Source organism: Malaclemys terrapin, chromosome 2 (assembly GCF_027887155.1).
Source record: "Malaclemys terrapin pileata isolate rMalTer1 chromosome 2, rMalTer1.hap1, whole genome shotgun sequence".
Lineage (NCBI taxonomy): Eukaryota > Metazoa > Chordata > Testudines > Emydidae > Malaclemys > Malaclemys terrapin.
Window position 1 is genome coordinate 158166441 of NC_071506.1, and position 25726 is coordinate 158192166.

General features: G+C 46.3%; 1 protein-coding gene across 9 annotated transcripts; it reads right to left on the bottom strand.

Moving 5' to 3' along the window:
- Positions 1-505: 505 nt before the first annotated feature.
- On the bottom strand, positions 506-25726 carry ROPN1L (rhophilin associated tail protein 1 like). Of its 9 annotated transcripts, none has more exons than XM_054019091.1 (7): positions 24080-25082; positions 23470-23484; positions 23199-23366; positions 20999-21122; positions 20570-20731; positions 13909-14084; positions 506-2939 (listed from the first exon to the last, which is right to left on the bottom strand). In XM_054019091.1, the coding sequence occupies exons 1-7, from the start codon at positions 24172-24174 to the stop codon at positions 2909-2911; spliced, it is 771 nt and encodes a 256-aa protein (XP_053875066.1). In that variant the 5' UTR covers positions 24175-25082; the 3' UTR covers positions 506-2908. The 9 variants fall into 9 exon arrangements, with proteins under 9 accessions (XP_053875066.1, XP_053875063.1, XP_053875068.1 ...); XM_054019088.1 differs by having other exon boundaries at positions 506-925; positions 24080-25078; XM_054019087.1 differs by lacking the exons at positions 506-2939; positions 24080-25082 and adding exons at positions 3138-3319; positions 25243-25364.

A 25726-nucleotide genomic window follows, 5' to 3' on the forward strand; every position in this document is an offset into this window, starting at 1 on the left:
TCCCAATTTGCAGATGTACTGAATCACCGCTTAGCATTTCATACAAAGCTTGTTCAAAGTGTTGAGATTGTGCCCAATTTTAAGACTGCCTAAAAGGCTGGACTAAAAATATTTGCTACTTGCTAACTGTGAATGGCAAAAGCTATTTGTGGGCAGTGCCAAGAGTTGCATTGGCAGATCTTGCTCAAAACCAACTCTTGAAAGCAGTAGCTCCATAAAGGTAATAGTGATTGGCTGGTTGTATTTCTGACTCTGAAACTTCATTTGAGCAACTAATACTTTCAGGTAAGTGCTGTGCAGAAGCGTAACAAGAAATGGGATTTTTTGTAATTGCTCAGATTGCTGCAGTCCCTTATTTTTATGTTTCTTCTTTTGAAAATCTATTTTTGGGGTCTGTACTTCCTTTACTATATATATTTTTCTTTTTATAAACATAAAACAATATTCCAATTTACAAAAAGTGCAGATTGGACAAAATCTATAATAAACTTCAATCGGTACCAAAAACCCACAAACCATTTAATGTGTCATTATTTGGGAGAGGAGGGAGGGATACACAGAGTATCATCGTACTGGAGTGCAGGTTAACAATGATCAGTTAACACCTTATTGATCTTTATGAATGGAAAATGGACAGAAGGATCAGAAAAAGATGAGAATTCTTGTAATAAGCTACAGAAAGGAAAGGGAGCAACAGCTGAATAGGGCACAGTATCCATTCCCTCTTCTTCTTAAGTGAAGATTTGAGAATTTCATCTTTTATATTGCAACCCATGATTTCTGGTCTATTGAATAAAAATGACACTTCCTAGTGTGGTCACACTGATTGTAGTTCACGCACTGGCCATGTGAGGGCATGGCAGAACAGATCTAGGAGGCCAGGGTCAGAAAGTTTCTGGGCTGCACCATGCCATTCTGTTGATCTCTGGAAAAGAACAATCATACTCAGAACATTTTAAAATACTGTTTCTTAATCTTTACACGTCACAATGAAACACTGGCTGCAGAAGAAAAGCACCATGGAAGAGCTAAGCATTATTGTCCTCTCCTCTCAGTCAGATGAAGGGAACTGTGCTGTGCTGTGCCTCCACTGCACAGAAAAGCCACCCTCCTCCAATAGCGATGTTTCCCCAGAAGGCAAGAGGGCTTTGGGTGAGTGTACATGTGGTTTCTTAGTTTCAAAGTAAAAGGTGTCTTTATTTTCTCAACCCCCGACAGTATTAGCTGTGATGTTTTGGAATACACAATAGGAACTGTCAACTGAGTCTAGTATCTCTAGCAGTGACCAATGCTGAATGGTTCAGAGGAAGGCATAACCACCCCTCTCCACCATTCCATTATGGATAGGTCTACATATGAGTGAAATAAGCACAATCTTGTAGGAAGCTTTAGATGAAAAGAAAGCATTTTTACCCATTGCTGGTGTCAAAGCAGTTATGAGATCAATAAAGCCCTAAGACCCACGTGTTACCATTGTACATGTTATTTATTACACAATTTGTTGCAGAAGTGATAGTTCAGGCATTAAGGGCTAAAATGGATATCTGAAAGGACTGGTGGCCAATTGTACAAATAAAATGTGATGTAGAGCCATGCACATTTGTCTTCAGCTTTCTGCACAAGGTTCTAGATGGTTAAACCATCATACAAAGGCCTTGGCATCCCTCTGTCTCAGAATCCTGAACACCTGTATGTTTCTACTTTTGTTACTGTGTGTTCCCAGAGTCTATGAGCTGGCATGCTATCAGCTCCTGTCCAGCTGATAAACATGCTTCATAAATATGAAAGATTATGTTTATAGGTTCCTCAGCTCCCTGATAAACTAGTAGGATGCTCCATTGCAGTCTCTCATATGACAGACTGCTTGGCACAAAGTTGGATTCAGTAAAGTGTATTGCAGTTTAAAGCAGATAGGGTGGCTGTGTTCAATTCCTATTAGTCACAATACACTTTATGTAATCAAGTAATTAGTAACAATGAGCATTTTCACTGCAGTAAAGTTAAAATTATTCAAAGAAAACTGGGACTTCTATCATACTAAATAACAACAAATGCTGAATTGGCATTAAGATAAACAAATTGACAATGAGTGCTTGAGTGTGGCATAATTTAGAGAAATTGGGTATAACATGACCATATTTTCTAAATCAAACATTAGGACCCTTTTGTGGCAACGAATTTAAGGGTTGTGAAATTCACATGAAATTGCTATTTCAAACTATCTGAAATATGATTTCATATTTTCATTGCAGATAGCTTCAGATCTGTATGAAGCTACATCCATGTGAAATTGTGATGTAAACCATATATGATTTTTGTATGAAGTCCATACAGTTTTGATGACCATCTAGAGGAAGGAAGCGAAGGACAGACTGACCACCAGGTACCCATCCATCCTCAATGCCCCTGAATTAAACAACACTACAGTAACTGTAGTAACCTAACAACAATAAGGAAACAACTACTAAAAGAGCAACAGAATCACACTGTGTGCAGAGAAGTGGTCACTTCCAGGGTTCCATCTCACTGCCACAGCTGTAAAAAGAAACTGAAGGATGGGTGGGCCTGCTCTACCCTTTATGACCGGGATGGGATAGGGGTGTGTGTACACTTGTGCAGGCATGTCCCCAATAGTCACTGCTATTCAAAAGAATCTGATCCTGTGCATGAGGCAGGTGTGAACCACAAGTGGAATACGTGTAGACAACTGCATGAAGAACAGGATATTTCAGGCGTCCCAAAAGAAGTTTTTGGGACACTAGGACATCATATGAAAAAAATGGGACATCTGATTTCTTCACTGAGGTAGACCCACTGGGCATGAGTTGCGTATAAGAACATACAATATAAATGAATGGCATAGTTCCTTAAAGTTCTTTGATATGGCCTTCAGACAGAAGAATCTTGATCACTTTATGGAGGTAGATACCAATATCTCTCTGTGAAAAACAATTTTTTTTTAGCTGACATGTAGTTTCACAATATATCAGAAAATGTCCTAAATCACTAACTCTATTAAAAGTTTCTATTTATTTGCAGAAATCTAAAGCTAAAATTACACATCTATGAAAACAAATAAATCCTAAGATGTATCTCTTAGTCAACTTTCATAAATAAAAATCACACTGCATATGGTATATTGGTAAATCAAAGTCTATATTTTGTGGTGACTGCTAATGCTAAACTTTATGTGACTTTATTAAAGTTCTGCTCTGAATTGGTGGCATTTACTTCCAGAAAATCCTTGTCATCTTTCTCTTAAGCCTTCTTTGATGGAATGAAGAAATCTGAAACTCCAACCTGATCTCCTTTACGCTCCCTAAATTACAAGAAAATAAATATCCTTCATTAAATTATTTATTTTAATAATGACCCAAATGGCTGAACTTTTTAAAACTACACTTAATCTCCCCCCAATATACATTTTCTTAGTGAGGATTTTTCTCTTAAACATTTTTCTTCGTAGCATAGTTCAGAATTACTTCTGTAATTACATTTGTAACAGACAATACAACCTGGTTCTGGAACATTACACATTTTACAAACATTTTACTCCTGGGGGAATTCTGTGGCAAAAAAATAAAAATTCCGCACACAATATTTTAAAATTCTGTAAAACTCTGCATATTTTATTTGTCAAAATAACACAATATAATCGCATCAGCTTCATTTAATTTTGGTCATTTATTTCAAAATACCTGTCAGCAAGTATGTCTGTAACAATATAGACAACAAAAAGGATTCAGGAAATGTTTTTTGACAAATAGATTCCGTACTAGGCATATTAATACAGAACTCTGAGTAATAATTCATTTAAACTACAATACAGAACCATATTTCCCACACCCCTCAGAAACGGTGCCAAGGCTTAGGGGAGTGAGGGGTAATGAAGGAGCTGAGAGAGAGGGAAATAAATTGCTTGGAAGGAGCCTGGGTGTGAACTTGGAGGGTTGTTGGGTATGGGTGGGAAAAATATGGAACAGGTTTTTTTGTGGGGTGGGGAGGAATTGTTAGGGAGCTTTCCCCAGGCAGACCCTGGCTGATCCCTAGCCTCTCCCATTCAGTCAGGCACAGCTGCCCCTTTCCCCATGTGTTCCTGAACCCCCATGTGTCCCTCCACCCCTACTCAGATACCCACTCCCCACATCCCTATGTTTCCCTGCACCTCCTCCCCACCCCCCTATGTCCCTGAACTCCCTCCCACTGTCCCCATGTGTCTCTGTACCCCCACCCAGCCACTCCCCTGTCCCTATGTAGCTCTGTACCCCCTTCCCCATGTGGCCCTGCACCTCCCTCTCCCCTGTGGCCCTGGGCCTCCATTCCCATTCAGCCCCTGCCCCAGTCTGCCTCCCCCTAGCCCTTATGAGCCTCTGTATGACCCCTACCAGCACACCATGCTGTCCGTCTCCCCATAACCCTTGTCTCCTGACCTGGCCAGCTGCAAAGAAGGCTCTGCAGGCTCTCTCTCTTCCCTAGCTGGCTGGGAGCTGCTGTGTTTTATTGACACAGCACCCTCTGGTGGTCAAAAGGCAGAACTACAGCAACATTTCAGCAGAAGCTTTTTTCTGAACAAAAATTTAAAAATATGAGCGGCTCATTAATTATGCACATGCACAGTAGTGCAGAATTCCCCCAGGAGTAAATATTTTTCTTGCACCAAGTAATCTATCAGCTAAATTTTGCTTTATTTAAAATATAGAATTTAGGACTTGTACCACATGAAGTTGCCCTAACTCTTAAATCCACTAAAGTCAAGTGCACAGAAGCTCCATAAAGCTCCATTCAATGGGCTCAAATAAAAAAAGGGTAAAGGCAGAATCAAACCTAGGATTCTGGAAGGGTTCTTGAAGGTGAAACCTAATTTAATACTATGAAATCCAAACAACTTCAAAAAGATCCGCCAATAGCACTGGAGTGTCTTATATGGGACATTGCTGTTCTTCTTCGAGTGCTTGCTCATATCCATTCCAATTAGGTGTGTGCGCGCCGCGTGCACAATCATCGGAGAAATTTTCTACCCTAGCAACACCCGGTGGGTCAGCTGTGGAGCCCCCTGGAGTGGCGCCTTCATGGCGCCGGATATATACCCCAGCCAACCCAGCGCCCCCTCAGTTCCTTCTTACCGCCCGTGAAGGTCGTTGGAACTGTGGAGCGCGGCATAGCTGTTCTCCACTCTCCCTAGCTTTACCCGTTGCTTCTTGTAGATAGTTGTTAATTGTGTTTTTTAAATTAGTAGTTGTTAATAGTTATAAATAGTTTTTCGTAGTAAGCGGGGGTTAAGGGGGCCTTTATTCCCCCCTTTTCCCCCCCAGCGCACAGCCGGGCTCATGCCCAAGGCTCCCGGCTTTAAGCCGTGCACGACATGTGCTAGGCCTATGCCAACGGGAGACCCCCATGACTCTTGTCTGAAGTGCTTCGGGGCGTCTCACCAAACGGACAAGTGCAAGATTTGCAAGGCTTTCAGGCCAAGGACGAAAAAGGAGCGGGACTTCAGGCTTAAGCAGCTCCTCATGGAAGCGGCACTTAGCCCGGATCCTCCTTCAGTGTGCCAGGTTCCGGCACCGAGCGCCTCGGTGCGTAGTGCCCCAACGGCTCGTTCCAGTACTGCACCGCGGGCAGACGCGGAAAAGGCGCCACGGCACCGTCCTCCCTCGGCACCGCGTCCGCCGCAAGCCCCTCGGCGCCGGTCCCTGTCTCCAGGACATAAAAGGCCCCGTAAAGCTCAGGACGCTGCCGTCCAACAGGCACCGGCTCCCCCCGCACCGGTGGTAGAGCCGCGCCCGGCTTCCGAACGCCAGAGGATGCAAGTATCAGCAGCACCGTTGACTCCGGCGCCAGGTGTACAGCCGTTGCATCCGGTGCGGACTGGCTCACCACCTCGTCAGGTGGTGGAGACCTGTCTCCCTTCTACACCAGAGACGTTTGCCACGGCGAGAGACCTCATCGCCCTCACGGAGCCGGCGCCTTCTCAACCCGTGGCACCGCATGCCCTTCGTACGGTACAGTCCAGGGGCAAGCCTACCCTGATACGGCCGCCTTCTCCGGGCGTGGATTCGCGGCACCTCTCTCTGTCTCGGAGCAGGTCTCGACTCTGCTCGTAGTCCCGGCACCGATCTCCATCTCGGCGCCGGTCGTACTCGCGGCACAGATCTACCTCCCGGCACCGGTCTTCTTCTCGGCACCGACCCGAGCAACGGTACTGGTCGGAGTCAGGGCGCAGCTCTCGGCACCGGTATGAGTGCCGCTCCCATTCCCGAAGCTGCTCCCGGCACTGAGGTTACAGACGGTCTTCGTCGTCCAGATCCAGATCCGGATCCCAGTACCGACATGCATATCGGCACCGTTCTCGATCCCAGTACCGTTCACTGGCACCACGCAGAGACCGCTTGCCGATTGATTAGCACCGCTCGGCACCGTACCAGGACGTTTCCCTGCACCCACACTCGGCACCGCCCTGGCCCTCGAGATTGGCGTCTCACTCTTCTGAAGGGGCTCCCCGTTCAACGTACCCTGCTCAAGGTCAAGCCGCAGACAACTTGGGTCATTGGCAGGAGGGACAGACAACCTTCGACAAGACCCTACGCATTGGTCTTTCTGGACCCCTTGGGCGTATCACCAGGCTCAAGGGGCTCCACTAGCGGCCTCTCGCTTGGCTCACTCTGAGCCCAGGGTTCCTGAGGCCACCATCTCCCGTCCTCCCCCAGGGGGTATGGAGGCTCCGGCCCCGACGCCCACGCAGGAACCAGACCCTGGTGCAGGGGATCCTGCACCTCCAAGTCCCTTGGAGCCGGACCCTCACACAGATCCCTTACCCCCTGAGGCGTCCTCCTTATCTTCCCCAGATGAGGCAGTGGCGGGTACAACACCCTCAGGCCCACCTCCTATAGATCTTCGTGCCCACCAAGACTTGTTACATAGGGTGGCAAGAAATATGGACCTACAGGCCGAGGAGATAGCGGAGGTGGAGGAGCCGGGGGTGAGCATCCTTTCATCTGATGCCCCAACCCGGGTGGCGTTGCCCATTATCCGAACAATTCAGGCTAACGCTACGGCCCTAAGGCAAACCCCTAGGGCCTCCATCCCTCCAACTGCCAGAGGGGTAGAGAGGAAGTACTTTGTGCCCTCTAAAGACTATGAGTACCTCTACATGCACCATGTTCACTGGTAGTCTCATCAGTGAACGCCAGAGAGCGCCATGGCCAGCAGGTGGCAGCGCCCAAATCAAAGGACGCTAAGCGCTTTGATTTGTTTGGACGCAAGGTTTATTCGGCGGGGGGGTCTGCAGCTCAGGGCCGCAAACAAACAGGCGCTCTTAAGTCGGTACAATTATAACTCATGGGTTTCCATGGGTAAATTCAAAGAGTTGGTTCCCCAGGACTCAAGGGAGGAGTTCAGGGCCCTGGTGGAGGAGGGCAAAACGGTGGCTAGAACCTCCTTACAGGCCTCCCTCGACATTGCAGACTCGTCCGCCAGGACTCTAGCATCTGGGATAGCCACGCAACGTGTCTCCTGGCTCCAGGTTTCGGGGTTACCGCCAGAACTGCAGCAGACCCTGCAGGATTTGCCGTTCGAGGGCCAAGGCTTGTTCTCGGACAAGACGGACTCTAGGTTACAGAGCCTCAAAGATTCGAGAACCATCATGCGCTCCCTGGGGATGCACGTCCCAGGACCTCAAAGCAGGCCCTTTAGGCCACAGCCACAAAGGTTCTACCCTCCTCCTCCTCCTCGTCCGAGAAGGCAGGGACGAGGTGGTAGACGGAGGCCGACTGGACCCCAACCCGGTCAGAACCAGGGCCCCCCTAGGCCACCTTCAGGACCTACGCAAAACTTTTGAAGCTGCGCCCGAGGACGGCGCACCAGCCACTACCCAGGATCCATCTCATTTATTTCGGGATCGCCTCTCCCATTTCCACCGTGCTTGGTCCCTTTTAACTTCGGACTGTTGGGTCCTTTGCACGGTGGAGAGGGGATACGCCCTCCAGTTTTCTTCGTTCCCCCCCGCCCACTCCCCCTCCCCGTCCCTCTTCAGGGACCCTTCTCAAGCGCATCTCCTTATATAGGAGGTTTTTGGGCTCCTCTCTATGGGGGCCATAGAGGAGGTTCCCCCAGAGTTAAGGGGGAAGGGGTTTTACTCCCGCTACTTCCTGATCCCCAAAGCAAAAGGGGGTCTGCGACCCATTTTAGACTTATGCGGACTCAACAAATTCATAGTAAAGTTGAAGTTCCGCATGGTCTCCTTGGGGACCATCATCCCTTCCCTGGATCCTGGGGACTGGTACGCCGCACTTGACATGAAGGAAGCATATTTTCATATAGCAATCTACCCCCCTCACAGGCGCCTCCTTTGTTTTGTAGTAAACAAGGTACACTACCAATTTGCCATCCTTCCCTTCGGACTGTCCGCGGCTCCAAGAGTGTTCACCAAACGTATGGCCGTCGTGGCAGCATACCTTCGGCGACAAAGGATACAGGTGTTCCCGTATCTAGACGACTGGCTGGTCCGCGGCCGCACCAGAGAGCAGGTTCAGGCGCACGTACAGATAATACTACAAACATTCCACGACTTAGGCATTCTACTCAACAAAGAGAAGTCCACTCTGGAGCCGACCCAGAGAATAGAGTTTATCGGGGCAGTCTTAGACTCCACACTTGCCCGAGCTCTTCTGCCAGGCACTCGGTTTCGCACCATCGCGAACATCATCCACGGACTCCAGGCCTTCCCGATTACCACTGTAAGGACGTGCCTCGGTCTGTTGGGTCACATGGCCTCTTGTACTTACGTAACCAGGCATGCCAGACTTCGGCTTCGTCAACTTCAGGCCTGGGTGTCCTCAGTGTACCGCCCTTCTTGGGACAGCCTGAACATGGTGATCACGATTCCGAACTCGGTCTTGACCTCTCTCACCTGGTGGCTGGATCACAAGGCGGTTTGTGCAGGAGTGCCGTTTCACGCCCCACAACCCTCCCTGCACCTGGTCACGGACGCCTCATCTCTAGGTTGGGGCACTCACCTCGGGGAGCACCATACCCAAGGCCTGTGGACCGCATCCCAACTAGCTCTGCACATCAATGTTCGAGAGCTGATGGCGGTGCGCCTAGCCTGTCAGGCATTTCTCGGTCTCCTGCATGGCCGCTGCATGTTAGTCCTCACAGACAACACCACGGCCATGTTCTACATCAACAAGCAAGGAGGAGCCAGGTCGTCTCCCCTATGCCAAGAGGCCATTCGCCTGTGGGAGTTCTGCATTGCCCACTCGACACATCTGATGGCATCGTTCCTCCCTGGAGTCCAGAACACTCTAGCGGACCGTCTCAGCAGATCCTTCCAGACGCACGAGTGGTCGATTCGCCTGGACATCATCTATTCCATCTTCCAGAGGTGGGGATTTCCCCAGGTAGACCTGTTCGCATCATGAGCCAACTGGAAGTGCCATGTGTTCTGCTCCCTACAAGGGCGATCTCCGGGCTCCCTGTCGGACGCTTTCCTTCTAACGTGGAAAGACCAGCTGTTCTACACTTTCCTCCATTCCCACTGGTCCACAGGGTACTGCTCAAACTACGCAGAGACCAGGCACGTGTGATTCTAGTCACTCCAGCTTGGCCAAGACAGCACTGGTACACCACGCTTCTGGAGCTATCAGTTCAAACTCTGATCACGCTTCCCTTGTGCCCAGACTTGATCTCCCTGGACCACGGCCAATTGTGTCACCCCGACCTGCAATCGCTCCACCTTACAGCGTGGATGCTCCATTGCTGAATCGGACAGAGCTACAATGCTCACATCCCGTGCAACAGATTCTAATGGGAAGTAGAAAGCCCTCTACACGGACCACTTACTTATCCAAGTGGAAGCTGTTCTCCTGTTGGTGCGACCAGCAGGCCACGCCCCCCTTGCAGGCGTCTATTCCTCTTATACTCAAGTATCTCCTGTCCTTGAGACAGTAGGGCTTGGCGATATCTTCAATCAGGGTTCACCTGGCCGCTATATCGGTGTTCCACCCAGGAGAACACGCTTCCTCGGTCTTCTCTAACCCGATGGTTGTCAGATTCCTCAAGGGCTTAGACCGCCTTTACCCACAGCAACGCCAACCCGTTCCGGCGTGGGATTTTAACCTGGTTCTCTCCAAGCTCACAGGACCCCCATTCGAGCCACTGGCTACCTGCTCGCTCCTTTACCTATCTTGGAAGACAGTCTTCCTTGTAGCCATCACTTCAGCAAGGCGTGTTTCTGAACTCAAGGCCCTCACATCTAAGCCTCCGTACACAGTCTTCCATAAAGACAAGGTGCAGCTTTGCCCCCACCCTGCCTTCCTTCCCAAGGTTATATCAGCTTTTCATGTAAACCAGGATATATTCCTCCCGGTCTTCCATCCTAAGCCACACGCCAAGACCAGCGTATGCATTCCTTGGACATGCGCAGGGCCCTTGCTTTCTATATTGAGCGTACGAAACCATTTCGAAAGATGACGCAACTCTTCGTTGCAGTAGCCGACCGGTTGAAAGGCCTACCGGTCTCCTCCCAACATCTCTCCTCTTGGATCACGTCCTGCATTCGTGCTTGCTACGACCTGGCTGGTGTCCCAGCGCCACGCCTCACCGCTCACTCCACGAGGGCCCAAGCCTCCTCGACTGCCTTCCTGGCTCAAGTCCCGATCCAGGACATTTGTAGAGCTGCAGTTTGTTCATCGGTCCACACCTTCGCCACTCACTATGCGCTGGTACAGCAGTCCAGAGACGATGCTGCATTCGGTTCAGCGGTTTTGCACACGGCGATGTCTCACTCCGACCCCACCGCCTAGGTAAGGCTTGGTAGTCACCTAATTGGAATCGATATGAGCAAGCACTAGAAGAAGAAAAAACGGTTACTCACCTTTGTAACTGTTGTTCTTCGAGATGTGTTGCTCATATCCATTCCAAACCCGCCCCCTTCCCCACTGTTGGAGTGGCTGGCAAGAAGGAACTGAGGGGGCGCTGGGTCGGCTGGGGTATATATCCAGCGCCATGAAGGCGCCACTCCAGGGGGCTCCACAGCCGACCCACCGGGTGTTGCTAGGGTAGAAAATTTCTCCGACGATCGTGCACGCGGCGCACACACCCCTAATTGGAATGGATATGAGCAACACATCTCGAAGAACAACAGTTACAAAGGTGAGTAACCGTTTTTTTTACCTAGTCTGTAGCAGCTATAAAGAAATCTCCCAAGAGGCTATTATCTCAACTTTTCAAAAGTTAACAAGGGAAGGTAAATAAGGTTAACGATTTTAAACAAATTACTGTACAATGATTACTTATCTGGGTTCCAGTTAAACCTAAATCATTGTATTATGCAAAAGAGTAATATAATCTTAATTGTACGTATGATTGCAATTCTATAGTCATCTTAAGTGGTGACAGTAAAGCTTATCAATTTGTTAATGTAAATGGATATGGCATTTGTGTATTTATCTTCCAACCCGGAATGCTCCAGAGACAAGAAAGCTCAAAATAACACCACACTTAGGTTCAATTAATTTAGGACAGTGATTATGTTAATCCTGCTGGCTCCTTCAGCAGGAAGGACCAGAGGACAAAAGCACAAATGAAATAGGTAGTCTCCATACACCCACAGCTCAAGAAGTGAGCAAGCCATGTATACCATATTTTTGTCCTCCTCCTGCAGGAATGCATTACTCAAATACTCAGGTACAAGAGATATGCCCTTTCAGGGATCAGGACTATGTCAATAGCATACAAGAGAAATAATATTACAAGAATTGGGGATCTGAGACACCAAAGAAATGACAAATAAAACAAACACCAAATTTATGCCCGTCACATATACTCCCAACCCCAGTCCTGATGGGATTGAGGCAACCCAAGACAAAAAGACGCATCCTCAGGATGGAACAGACACTTAGTGCATATCCATACATACAAACCAGGCATCACCCTGCAGCCATGGTAAGGAGGACAGGATTATATGATAGAGTTGCCTGCAATAGCAGGGGACTGGACTTGATGAGTCAATAGGACCCTTCCAGTCTTATGTCCTAGGGATCAAAGAACATAACCTCAGGCTCATGAACACAAGATTGGTTAAAAATAAACTCTGCATTACATATGACCTGATTGTGGAGGTGGCAACTAACCTGGCCTACCTCACTGAAACCTGGGTTGAAGACATTGTCAGATGCATTCTGGTACAACTCATTCCAGCAGGATATACAACACACCATGGGTGAAATCCTCATTCCACTGAGGTCAATGGGAGTTTTGCTGTTGACTTCAGTGGGGCCAGGATTCCACCCCATGAGTCCAAAGTTTGGTAGGAAGGATGGCTATCAGATAACCCAACCAAACCCAGATGGAAATGAGATCTTAACCCAGAGACCAAGTTATTCAGATGCACTCAGATGACACAGAACTCCAGGAAACAGAACCAATATAGACATTCTAGCAATATACAGACCACTCAAGAGCTCTGCAAGCTTCCTCTCAGAGCTAATCTCAAACCAAGACATCAAAATTTGTCTTGTGAGACTTCATACTTATGGAGTACAGTTCGTTCTGTCTCAGTGGCCCAGCATCTAACATCCATTCAGATAAATACAGCATTCTCCCGCATAGTGTTCATTCCCACTCTTACATTCTGTTGGAATCCACTACACAAGCCAGAAGCATGACCAGTGTGCTAAGGGACTAGTCAGACACTTTCTAACAACAACCTCAAAACAACCCCTCCCTCTGTACCACCCCCAGAGATATCTACTGTTAACCAATGATCAGCACCAGATAAAGCAGAGACAAGAACTCGTAGCCTGGAACATACAGTGTTTATAAACACCAACATTATAAAGGAAACCAATATCTAAAATGTCTGATCAACATAACTGTTCTTGATAGCGGAACTCCTGACCAGCCCAGACTGTTTTTTCCTTTACCTTGCACCTGAACATCTCCCACTGTGAGGAACTGCCATAACACTTTGCTGAAAATATTAATAAAATCTATAAAGGTGGCAGGAGCAGCAGAGAGATAGAACAGACCCTGGTAATGGTAAATGAACACCTGAGATCATGTCTAAGGAAGGGCAATTTACCAGTGGCTTGGAATCATGGCTAATACTAAAAAAAACCCCAAAAAACAGAAGGACCCAAACAATTTTGCTAGTTATGACCTAGTCTCAAATGTTCCTTTCCTGAACAAGGACACTGAGATGATAGTGGCAGATCATCTCCAGCAATCTCCAGCAGAATCCACCTTCTGCCAATATGCTGGCTACCAGATTTGGCCAATGCAAAGCCAGAACAACAGTCACCCTAGTGAATGATCTCCTTGTAACATCTGCTGCCTTCAAGAAGAGTTGGTCACAAGTGTATTCCACTTGTGCCATCTAGCAGGCATCAGTGGATTGCCCTCAGATAATTCTATCCATTTCTCTAAGAAAGGCTGTGATGGGCAGCTGCTCCTCACAGAGAGTCCTCCTCCAAAATCAGGTCATATGTAATGCAGTTTCCTCCTACAGGGCTTGTTTATTTCCCTTCTCCTATTCAACATCTATGGTAAAACATAAGAAGAAACTTTAAAATGCTGTGGGTTCAAACAACAACATGCGGATGTTACAAAGCTATAAACATCATTTCTATCTGGAGTAGAGAACACCATAATTCACCTAACCGAACATCTGGAAAAAATAAACGTGTGGGTGAATAACTGTTGGCTCAAACTCTGACATTGAAGCCAACAGGAGCCTAACTTTAGGCACCCATTTTTGAAAAATCTTGTCCTCAATGTTTATTATGCTCTCACTAGCAAGTACAAAGAGAAAATGAAGTGAAAAGAGAGATTATCTAACTAAAATTAGAGATTTATGAAGCCAGAATGAACCAGCATAGCTGATGCATGCTCCAAATCCAAATTTATACTTACACTTGTCCCTTAAGAGCATTGAGGAAAGCTTCAACTTTGTAGTCTGGCATCTCACCATCTATACTGGCCAGGTATGTGTAAATAAATGAGAATGTATCAAATGGAATACGAGCAGGTCCCCCCTCTGGATCAGTTGTTAGAATTTCACAGGCATACTTCACAGAAGTCATTAAGGACTAGCAGGATCCCAACCAAGAAAAGAGAGACATAATACCAGAAGGCATTAGCATCCTTTGTTCACTATGGTGTAATATCGCATGAAAGAGACTGTCAGCTTCTGAAATTCAGTGTGAATAGAACCAAGACTTCATTTACACTTGCAAAGTTTGTACCTGCAATTCACACTCCAATGCAGGCAGCTCCACTGGTGATAACAGTGGTGGAAGCTGTAGTGTAGACAGGGCTCAGGCATTTTTATTATTGTGGCATCTCATTTGGTTTAAGACAACAGAGTGGTAAAAATGCCTGAGCCCTTTTCACACTACTGCCTCCACCAACATTAGCAGCGGTAAAGCTGCACTATTGGTGAATTAAGGCTAAAAATTTTGTTAGTATAGAAAAGGCCTTCGTGTAATTCTGTTACTCTTTTAATCAATGCAAAAGAGAAAGGGAGCGTATCATTGAGCAATTAATTGCATCATGTTAGTCTGAACAGACATCAGTCCACTGCCATATTTACAAATACATCACCAGGTAAAGAATTGTCCCTAATTTGTTACCATATAAAGGCCTCAGTTCACCTGTGAACTATCATTTCAATTTATCTGAACCTGGCCCTACTGAGGGCAGCACTAAATTGGCTAAGATAGCTAAATCTCAAAAAAGCTGGGGGGAAAAGTTTGTCTGGATCAATGTTGTGGCAGCTGATATTTTGGCATGATGCTGTGAATGTCATCATTCAAAATAACCAAACAATATCCAATCCTGGAAAATGTCCTTTTGGATACATCTAAACCAGTGGTTCCCAACCTATTTACCATATTGTGGGCCGCATATGTGGCCCATAATATGTTATGTGGGCCACATCCAATACTACCTGTTTGGCCCTACGGATGTCACATGGGCCATAGCTCTGTGCTGATTGGGCCAGCCACAGGTTGAGAATCACTGGGCTACACATTCTGTGGCAGCAATCCTCCCAGCCTGAGTCAAGAGACACGGGCCTGCAGGGCTCACACTAGCGTTCTAATAATAGCTGTGTAGACAGCACTTCAAAGTTGCAGTTCAGGCTGGAGCTCGGGCTCTGAAGCTTAGGGATGGGAATGGACTTCAGAGCCCAAATTAAAACTTCAAAGAGCTGTCTACATGGCGATTTTTAGTGTGTTAGTGCAAGCTCCGCATGCCCAAGTCTGTCATCTCAAGCTGGGAGGCTCACTGCCACAGGCTATCTAAATATCTCCTAAATGGAGTAAACTTAAACTAGGGTTACCATATTTCAGCAAGAAAAAAAAGAGGACAGGAGGAGCCCCGCCCTAGCCCCTCCCACTTCCCACCCCCCCAGAACCCCCAACCCTCCCCCCGTTCCTTGTCCCCTGACTGCCCCCTCCTGGGACCCCTGCCCCTAACTGCCCCCCAGGACTCCACTCCCTATCTAAGCCTCCCTGCCTCTTGTCCCCTGACTGCCCCAACCCTTATCCACACCCCCACCCCCAGACAGACCCCTGGGACTCCCACGCCCCATCCAACCACTCCCCACCCCCTGACAGCCCCCCCCCAGAACTCCCAACCCATCTAAACCCCTCTGCTCCCTGTCCCCTGACTGCTCCGATCCCTCTCCCCACTCCTGCCCCCTGACAGCTCCCCCCAGAACTCTCAGCCCCCCACCCCGCTCCTTGTCCCCTGACTGCCCCCTCCTGGGACCCCTGCTCCTAACTGCCCTCCAGAACCCCACCCCCTAAGACTCCCTGTTCCTTGTCCCCTAACTGCCCCCTCCTAAGACCCCCCCCAACTGCCCCCCAGGACCCTACCCCCTACCTGTACCCTGACTGCCCAAAACTTTCTCCACTCTCCCCAAAAAGCCCCCCCCCGTTTCTTGACTGCCCCCTCCAGAACCTCCCTGGCCCCCTTACCCTGCTGCTCAGAACAGAGTGTTGGGCTCTGTGCAGCCGAGCCGGACACGTGGCTGAGCTCCCCAGCACAACAAAACCCGGTTCCTGGCCCTGCACAACAAAACCCGGTCCCTGGCCCTGCACAGTGCTGCCGGACTGGGCTGCAAGGGAGCTGCCGGCTCAGAATGCAGGGCGGATCCGGCTCCTCTACAGCTGCTCCTGAGTCCAGCCCGGGACTTCCCTGCTGCCCTCCCAGCCGCTCGCTCTGCTCTGCTCTGCCGGGGGAGGGGGGAAATCCCGGACATTGTGAGTGATTTACAAATTCCCCCCGGACGCTATTTTTAGCACAAAAAGGAGGACATGTCCGGGTAAATCCGGACGAATGGTAACCCTACTTAAACTGAAGTTAAGGATGTCAATAATTTAAGGCAGAAAAATCTTAAGAATGTTGCAGTTAAAAAAACCACCAAAAACCCAGAAAATTCAGAGTTAAGATTACATTTTAAAAAAACAACATAACCCCAAGTGTTAGTTAAGGATATACTTTAAAAAAAAAAAAAAATCCTGTAACTTCAATGGGACTCTCACCGATACTGTAATCTGAACTAGTGAATACTAGTGCTGGATCAATGCCATAAATACTAACATTTATAAAAAATCAGTGAGGAGTTTTGCTCAGTAATAGGCTGGTTGGGGTAACAAAGACCATGACTAAAGACCCTAAAAATAATGGCAGTGACAAAAATTACAGTTTTAGTAACAAGTAAACAATGGATTTTCTAAAGATAAGTATTTTGTAGTGATGGAATGGTGAATAAAAAAAAATGTCTATTCAAAATCTAGAGTATATTCCAAACCCTATTATTCACAAATTTAAGGTAATTAAAACTGGAGACCCAAACTGATATACAGTGCCACTTTATAACTGGCACACCTGTCAGCCCTCTCATACAAGAGCTTTGCTGAATCTGCCAACTTGGGGAAGCTGGGAGGACCTCCTGCAGAATTTCTAAAGGCCTCCTATACAATTTATAAACTCTGCAGGGCTTTCTGGCCCTCACATTTTGGCCTAGCCACAACTCTCTCTTTTATGTTTTAGCAAGTTTATTCACCTCAAGTTTTCACATATCAAGGTTATACAAATTGTTTCAAAAGATAAGGAAATTTCCACACCAATAATTATTAAACCAGAGGTTAGACTGCAAAGACATCGCAATATTTTATGAAACAAATGTATTAAATCATTGTTGTTTTTAAAAGTTAGGAAGCCAGGATATTCTTAGTTAAGGCTGCACTTAAAATATAAAAAAATTCAAAGGTAAGGAACTGCAAGCTATCTTAACTCTGACCCTGATCCATGATCATCTATGCATATCATTTACTCACTGTTATGACTTGGTGGGATAATACACATGATTGGAATGTTGGTGTGGATGGGTATAGCTTGCTCAGGAAGGATAGACAGGGGAAAAAGGGAGGAGGTGTTGCCTTAAATATTAAAAATGTACACACTTGGACTGAGGTGGAGATGGACATAGGAGACGGAAGTGTTGAGAATCTCTGGGTTAGGCTAAAAGGGATAAAAAACAAGGCTGGTGTCATGCTAGGAGTCTATTACAGGTCACCTAACCAGATGGAAGAGGTGGATGAGGCTTTTTTTAAACAACTAACAAAATCATACAAAGCCCAAGATTTGGTGGTGATGGGGGACTTCAACTATCCAGATATATGTTGGGAAAATAACACAGCGGGGCACAGACTATCCAATAAGTTCTTGGACTGCATTGCAGACAACTTTTTATTTCAGAAGGTTGAAAAAGCTACTGGGGGAAAGCTATTCTAGACTTGATTTTAACAAATAGGGAGGAACTCGTTGAGAATTTGAAAGTAGAAGGCAGCTTGGGTGAAAGTGATCATGAAATCATAGAGTTTGCAATTCTAAGGAAGGGTAGAAGGGAGTACAGCAAAATAGAGACAATGGATTTCAGGAAGGTGGATTTTGGTAAGCTCAGAGAGCTGATAGGTAAGGTCCCATGGGAATCAAGACTGAGGGGAAAAACGACTGAGGAGAGTTGGCAGTTTTTCAAAGAGACACTATTAAGGGCCCAAAAGCAAGCTATTCCGCTGGGTAGGAAAGATAGAAGATGTGGCAAAAGACCACCTTGGCTTAACCACGAGATCTTGCATGATCTAAAAAATAAAAAGGAGTCATATAAAAAATGGAAACTAGGACAGATTACAAAGGATGAATATAAGCAAACAACATAGGAATGCAGGGGCAAGATTAGAAAGGCAAAGGCACAAAATGAGCTCAAACTAGCTCCAAGAATAAAGGGAAACAAGAAGACTTTTTATCAATACATTAGAAGCAAGAGGAAGACCAAGGACAGGGTAGGCCCACTGCTCAGTGAGGAGGGAGAAACAGTAACAGGAAACTTGGAAACGGCAGAGATGCTTAATGACTTCTTTGTTTTGGTCTTCACCGACAAGTCTGAAGGAATGCCTAACATAGTGAATGCTAATGGAAAGGGGGTAGATTTAGAAGATAAAATAAAAAAAGAACAAGTTAAAAATCACTTAGAAAAGTTAGATGCCTGCAAGTCACCAGGGCCTGATGAAATGCATCCTAGAATACTCAAGGAGCTAATAGAGGAGGTATCTGAGCCTCTAGCTATTATCTTTGGAAAATCATGGGAGACAGGAGAGATTCCAGAAGACTGGAAAAGGGCAAATATAGTGCCCATCTATAAGAAGGGAATAAAAACAACCCAGGAAACTACAGACCAGTTAGTTTAACTTCTGTGCCAGGGACAATAATGGAACAAGTAATTAAGGAAATCATCTGCAAACACTTGGAAGGTGGTAAGGTGACAGGGAATAGCCAGCATGGATTTGTAAAGAACAAATCGTGTCAAACCAATCTGATAGCTTTCTTTGATAGGATAACAAGTCTTGTGGATAAGGGAGAAGCGGTGGATGTGCTATACCTAGACTTTAGTAAGGCATTTGATACGGTCTCGCATGATATTCTTATCGATAAACTAGACAAATACAATTTAGATGGGGCTACTATAAGGTGGGTGCATAACTGGCTGGATAGCCGTACTCAGAGAGTAGTTATTAATGGTTCCCAATCCTGCTGGAAAGGTATAACAAGTGGAGTTCCGCAGGGGTCTGTTTTGGGACCGGCTCTGTTCAATATCTTCATCAACAACTTAGATAATGGCATAGAAAGTACACTTATTAAATTTGCAGATGATACCAAACTAGGAGGGATTGCAACTGCTTTGGAGGACAGGGTCATAATTCAAAATTATCTGGACAAATTGGAGAAATGGTCTGAGGTAAACAGGATGAAGTTTAACAAAGACAAATGCAAAGTGCTCCACTTAGGAAGGAAAAATCAGTTTCACACATACAGAATGGGAAGAGACTGTCTAGGAAGGCGTATGGCAGAAAGGGATCTAGGGGTTATAGTGGACCACAAGCTACATATAAGTGAACAGTGTGATGCTGTTGCAAAAAAAGCAAACATGATTCTGGGATGCATTAACAGGTGTGTTGTGAGCAAGACACGAGAAGTCATTCTTCCGCTCTACTCTGCGCTGGTTAGGCTTCAACTGGAGTATTGTGTCCAGTTCTGGGCCCTGCATTTCAAGAAAGATGTGGAGAAATTGGAGAGGGTCCAGAGAAGAGCAACAAGAATGATTAAAGGTCTTGAGAACATGACCTATGAAGGAAGGCTGAAAGAATTGGGTTTGTTTAGTTTGGAAAAGAGAAGACTGAGAGGGGACATGATAGCCGTTTTCAGGTATCTAAAAGGGTGTCATAAGGAGGAGGGAGAAAACTTGTTCACCTTAGCTTCCAAGGATAGAACAAGAAGCAATGGGCTTAAACTGCAGCAAGGGAAGTTTAGGTTGGACATTAGGGAAAAGTTCCTAACTGTCAGGGTGGTTAAACACTGGAATAAATTGCCTAAGGAGGTTGTGGAATCTCCATCTCTGGAGATATTTAAGAGTAGGTTAGATAAATGTCTATCAGGGATGGTCTAGACAGTATTTGGTCCTGCCATGAGGGCAGGGGACTGGACTCGATGACCTCTCGAGGTCCCTTCCAGTCCTAGAATCTATGAATCATGGAGATGGATGAATGTGCTAACTCTTTTATTATGCTCTATGTACTGTCAGGTATAAGACAATATGGATATAAATCTCTTATCACACAGAGTTAGAGTCAAATCAGGAGACAAATAAGGGAGTATTAGAGCCATTAGATACTTTGAAGGGCAGATGAGGTACATTGTACTGTCCAGCTCATAGTGATATAATGATATCTCCTTCTCCTGGTACACCTGCTTGCTATTGTACTGACATTAAACCAGCAGTGGTAGCACTTCTTCTGCCTGTCTGAATCACACACACCCTCAGAGCAAAGGTTGACACTGAATGAACATAAACAAACACAAATACGTGACCTGCCTTTGCTGCACAAAAAATTGGGGGTTTAAAGTGACACAATAGTATCTAGATCTACAATCTATTTACTGTAATTCCTCTATGGTCTGCTTGGTACATAGTCATTTGATTATGAAAGATTTTAACATGCCTACATACCCCACCAAGTATACTACACCCAAGTGCTAGAACTTTCAGCCATTCCACCTCTTCACCGAAGTTGTCCAATTGTAAAAGGGCTCTCAGCTGCTCCACTGGCAAACATAGATGTTTCCATTTTTTTTCTAGTTCTATCATGCTCACACGGCCCTTCGGAGAAAGCTTTAAAAGACAAAACACAAGACCACAAGTAAAACTGGAATACACCATGGAGATTATCACAGAACTAGGAGTACAAAACTTTAGGGCCACTTTTTTCCCCCCCACAAAGAAATTGTGGCGTACTGTTTCTCTGACAGATAGTCTGTAGGACCAAACTGTCTATGAAGAGTTCTACTGACATCTCATCTCATCTATGAGCCATGTCTATGAAAATTTCCATTGACATCTCTCAACAATACTGTGTGTTCAATATAAGTTGGCTTGTACCTGCTTGTGCAAAACTTTAAGGAGGCCTGGTGTGAGCCCAGTATCTGTTTTCTGTGTTGCTACTGGCATTTCAATCCTGTCCTTTACAGGAAGGGGCTCTCCTTTCGACAGAGCTGAGAAATACCTAGATTAATAGGAATACCAACACATTTGAATGCTTATAAGCAAATAAAAGTTAAGCAAAAACAAGCTTTATAAAAATCTGCTAATAATCTAAGTGCCCATGAAAGTGGGAAATTGGCTTCAGTTAGCTCCTGCTATAGACTTCCTCCCCTCTCTGTATCCAGTTTCCATCTTCCTTTTTAACTGAAGCCACAGAGTTTAGTTTTAACAGTGTTTATTTGTCACTATAATAATTATTATTGTGCTTTAATTGTGAATTCGATGTTCTGTGTTCCTTGGTGGCAGTGGAGAGTGATTTATAAATATTATTAGTGTGTTCTGGCAAGTAGCAATGTCTATGCTTTCCACACACATGTCTAACAATGCACTTTAAACCAGATTTCTATAATCCTCTACTAGTCTAATCTGGTGATAGGCCATTGTCAAAACAGCCCAACTAGCAAATCAAAACACAATTTTGAAGAATTTATATGAAGACTTACAATAGTCATTATACTTATTTATTTTATAGCTGACCATAACTTAAATACAGCAGGAATTGAGTTTGATGCAGATATTAGTAATTTTAAGGATGCTGATACAGATATCTACCTCTTACAGCCAATGTCACCATCACAACTGGCCAAAAACTAATATACAAGAGACTTATTCTGCTTAATTCACTACCATATACAGTGCCTTGCTCCCAAGATAGGAAGAAACACTAAACGTTAACAACTTTTCCTAAAAAGTATCCACACAGCTATTTTCAAAAAGAGAACCACAAATAGTAACACATTTCAACAGTAGCCTATATCTTCTTAATACAAACATGGTACAGTACTTATGGTAAAGCTAGAGTTCACTAACACACAGAACTTTCAGATTCTGTTCCTTCCTATGAAATAGCATGTGTTTCACTGATGTGTAAAAGTGATTACCCCAGAAAATCCAACCAAATACAAGGATCTAAAGATGGCAACACCCTGCACCTGCTTTTCAACCAGGATTATTTATGAAATCTACAGGGGAAAAACTAATGATGACATTCAGTACAGAGCAAAAATTAACAGCACCAAAAATGTGAGCCAGTTCGCTGGGTAGCAGTCCCTAAGTCACTCTGCCAAGGTTCCACATCTAAAACTGCATCACTAAATATAAATTCAATCAAAGACCACATTATCTTTAACAAATTAAAGAATACATAAAAATATATCAGCATATGTGCCACACAATACTTAATATCCAGACAACTTAGGGCTTGGCTACACTTGCAAGTTAGGGCGCATTAAATCAGCCCCAAGTGCCCTAACTCCTGAGGTGTCCACACTGGCAAAGCACTTAAAGCGCCTGGACTCTGCAGCTGGAGTGCTCCTGGTGATCCACCTCCACGAGAAGCATAAAGCTTGCTGCGCCCTGGCTGAAAAGCCTGGGTGTCACTGTGGATGACGTGTTGCATTACTGTGCTGGGACTGGCCTCCAGAAATGTCCCATAATCCCCTGAAGTCAAGTGGCCACTCTGGTCATTGTTTTGAACTCGGCTACAGGCATGCGGATATCTCCTTTCAAAGCTCCATTTCTGACAGCTGGCATGCTTATCTGCTCCGGGACAAAGCAAACCATTACTGTGGAATGCTGCTGCTGCCGAGGCAGGCGTTTGTGCATGCGTGTGTGCGTGCATGGGTGTGTGAGAGAGTGGCGGGGTGGGAGGTGGGGTGTCCTGCTGCTGCCTAAACTTACAATACAGCATGCTGACACACTCTCTGCCCCCCAAAACACAGTCTCTCCCCCCACATACACACAACACACTCCCTGTCACACTCCACCTCCTCCCATTTGAAAAGCACGCTGCAGCCATTTGCACACTGGGATAGCTACCACAATGCACTCCTCTCTGTGGTGTTGCAAGAGCTGCTAATGTTGCCATGCCACTGAGCTTGCAGCTGACAGTGTAAACACACAGCAGCGTTTTCCCTTGCTCCGAAGGCTGGTTTAACTCCCAGCGCTCTATATCTGCAAGTGTAGCCAAGCCCCTAATTAGGTCAATATATGATGCAGCAATATTTTGTTGTTAGCCTATATATAAAGTACTACTTACCCAGCTGACCACTGCAGTACATCATGAGGTTGAGTCCTGATGGCAGCTTTGGTAAACTGTTTCAAAATATCTGGGAGTTCAGGAGGTATGTTAATCTGCTGAGCACAAAACATGGTGTCTGGAAGAGGCATGATTCTTGTAAGGTCCAATAACAAGATCCTGAAAGAACTAAAAATATAAATGAATTCTAAACATATGAGATTAGTATGGTTCTATACAAGTTCTCTTAATTTTATTATTCAACTCAACTGTATAAAAAACCCAAACTTACTTTAACTGTGAGGTCCTGTTCCAGAACAGAACGTGGATGTCCATGTGTTGCAACCAATTTATTTTAATGTCATTTAATTAAATTAAAAGATAAAAGGAAAGAAATACAGATTTTTAGTCACAGCATCAGTTTTAGCCTAGGCAAAAATAAATGAGGCAAATCCATAAAAGTATGCAAGACTCTCTTCGTCTGCAGCTCCTGTGATCAGGAACAGCCTTTCTCTTAACTGAAAACATCCCTCTGCTGCTCCCTTACCTATGCTTTTTAATTTCTTTCTTAATCTTCTCTTTATTTTAGCTTTGCAACTCTATTATTTAACTCTGTTACAATTTTATGATACAGATTTTGTGCAAGATGATATACAAAATAAAACGGTAAATCTGAAACTAATATAGATTCTCCTAGTTCTGTAACGGGCTAGCTCAGGCAGTGGGGTAATATGCACCAGATGATGGAAACTGATGGATTATACCACACAGTTTTTCTTTATTTCCTATTAAAAGGAAAACAGACTCCAAATTTCAATCAGTAACTTTGATGAAAAAAACAAAAAGTGAGACTAAAGCACTTCTGAACTGGCACAGACTCATGACAGTGAGCTATCACAGACCTTTCAGAACCGAGTGGTCCATTCCAGGCTCTCACAGTGACAAGGAGGCTTTGGGAGCTCTTCAACTGGTGCTTAAAGGTGGAATAGCGCTCCATGGGGAAAGTAAAGGAATTCAGAATATAAGAAAAATGTTGGTATATCTTGATAGGCAGAACCGCAGAATGAGTTGGACAACAGCTATGTTGTCAAATCTTTGCTGTGAGGAGAGTCTGCCATTTTTGACCAGACAATTAAGTGTGAAGATTATAAAGTTTCTACTATATCTGTGTATATGTTTAAGCAGAGCAAATATTTATTAACCTCTGGCAGGGAGTTTCTTATCCTGTGTTTTGTTTATGCTTAAATAACAAGCAGGTCAAATGAAGATCCTATGAGATCCTATGTATCACCATAGCATGAGCACACCTATACAGACAGCTTGCCCAGGGCCTCCCTTCCCCTGCCCATTGGTGAAGGGCACCAGCCACTCCCCAGCCCATCACCTGCCTTTGCTACTAGTCAGTCCACTCGGCCGGGGGGGTGAGTTATGGGCCGGCCTATTGAGCCTCACCTAAATCTTCCCCAGCTCAAGGACTGGTATTGCCTTGTCCCACTCTGTATTAGGGTTGCCAACTGGGACTGAAGCTATTCCGGGAGAGTCCCCCCTCCCCCCACATGACATAACATCATGCTCTTAAAATAACCTCTTAAACTCTCCTGAGTCCCTTTCAAGAGCCGATGCCGATTCCGGGAAACTCCAGGCCAACCCTAGAGGGTTGGTAACCCTGCGCAGGACTGGCCCGGAGCCTCCAGGAATTCAAGATGAATTAAAGATTAGGTCATGTGATGAAACCCCCAGGAATACATCAGTCACAGTTGGCCACCGGGGGGAAGCGAGGGCGATGCCGCCTGCCCGGCTGAGCCGCCCCTGGCGCGGTCCCGCGCACCCTGCGGGGAGGGGGGTCGCTCTCCGGCACCGGCTCCCAGGCCGCAGCCTGGCCCTGCCCCGACCGACCCGGCAACCGCCGCGCAGCGCCGCAGGCAGCGCGGATCGCCCCGCGGGGCCGGGACCCCGGCGCCAGGCAGGTGTCCCCTGAGCGGGGTCCCGCCCGGGCCGGAGCTGTGGCTCCAGCAGGCGCCCGGCCCCGCGTCTGGGGCAGCTGGCCCGCGGGCGGGTCTCTCACCTCCGCGCTGCGGCTCGCTCTGAGGGACAGCGCGTAACCGCCGCTCGCCCCCGCCAGTTCCCGGGGCAACGTTTGTGTTTCACCGTCGCCATGCAACCGGCTCGCGCTACCGCCCGCGCGGCGCATGCGCTGGGCAAAGGCGGGACCTGCTCAAAGGGTGAGGACCGACTATCCTTGGCGCATGCGCTTATAGGTGCCAGCTATTCAAAACCGCTTGCTGGCCGCAACTTGTTACCGAGCCGCTGCTCGCTCACAGCGCATGCGCAGGAGCCAAGGGCGGCGCGTGGGTGCCGCTGCATTGAGCCTTGCTGGAGGTCGGAGAACAGCTGCTCGTCGCATTTACCAACCTGCTACTCAGGGGCAGGGAGACCATTGGGAAGCCCCCCCCCCTCCTCACCCAGGGTGACCAGACGTCCCGACAACACCAGGACTGTCCCCATATGTAGCTGTTCGTCCCGTGTCCTGACTGAAGTGTGGTCACGAC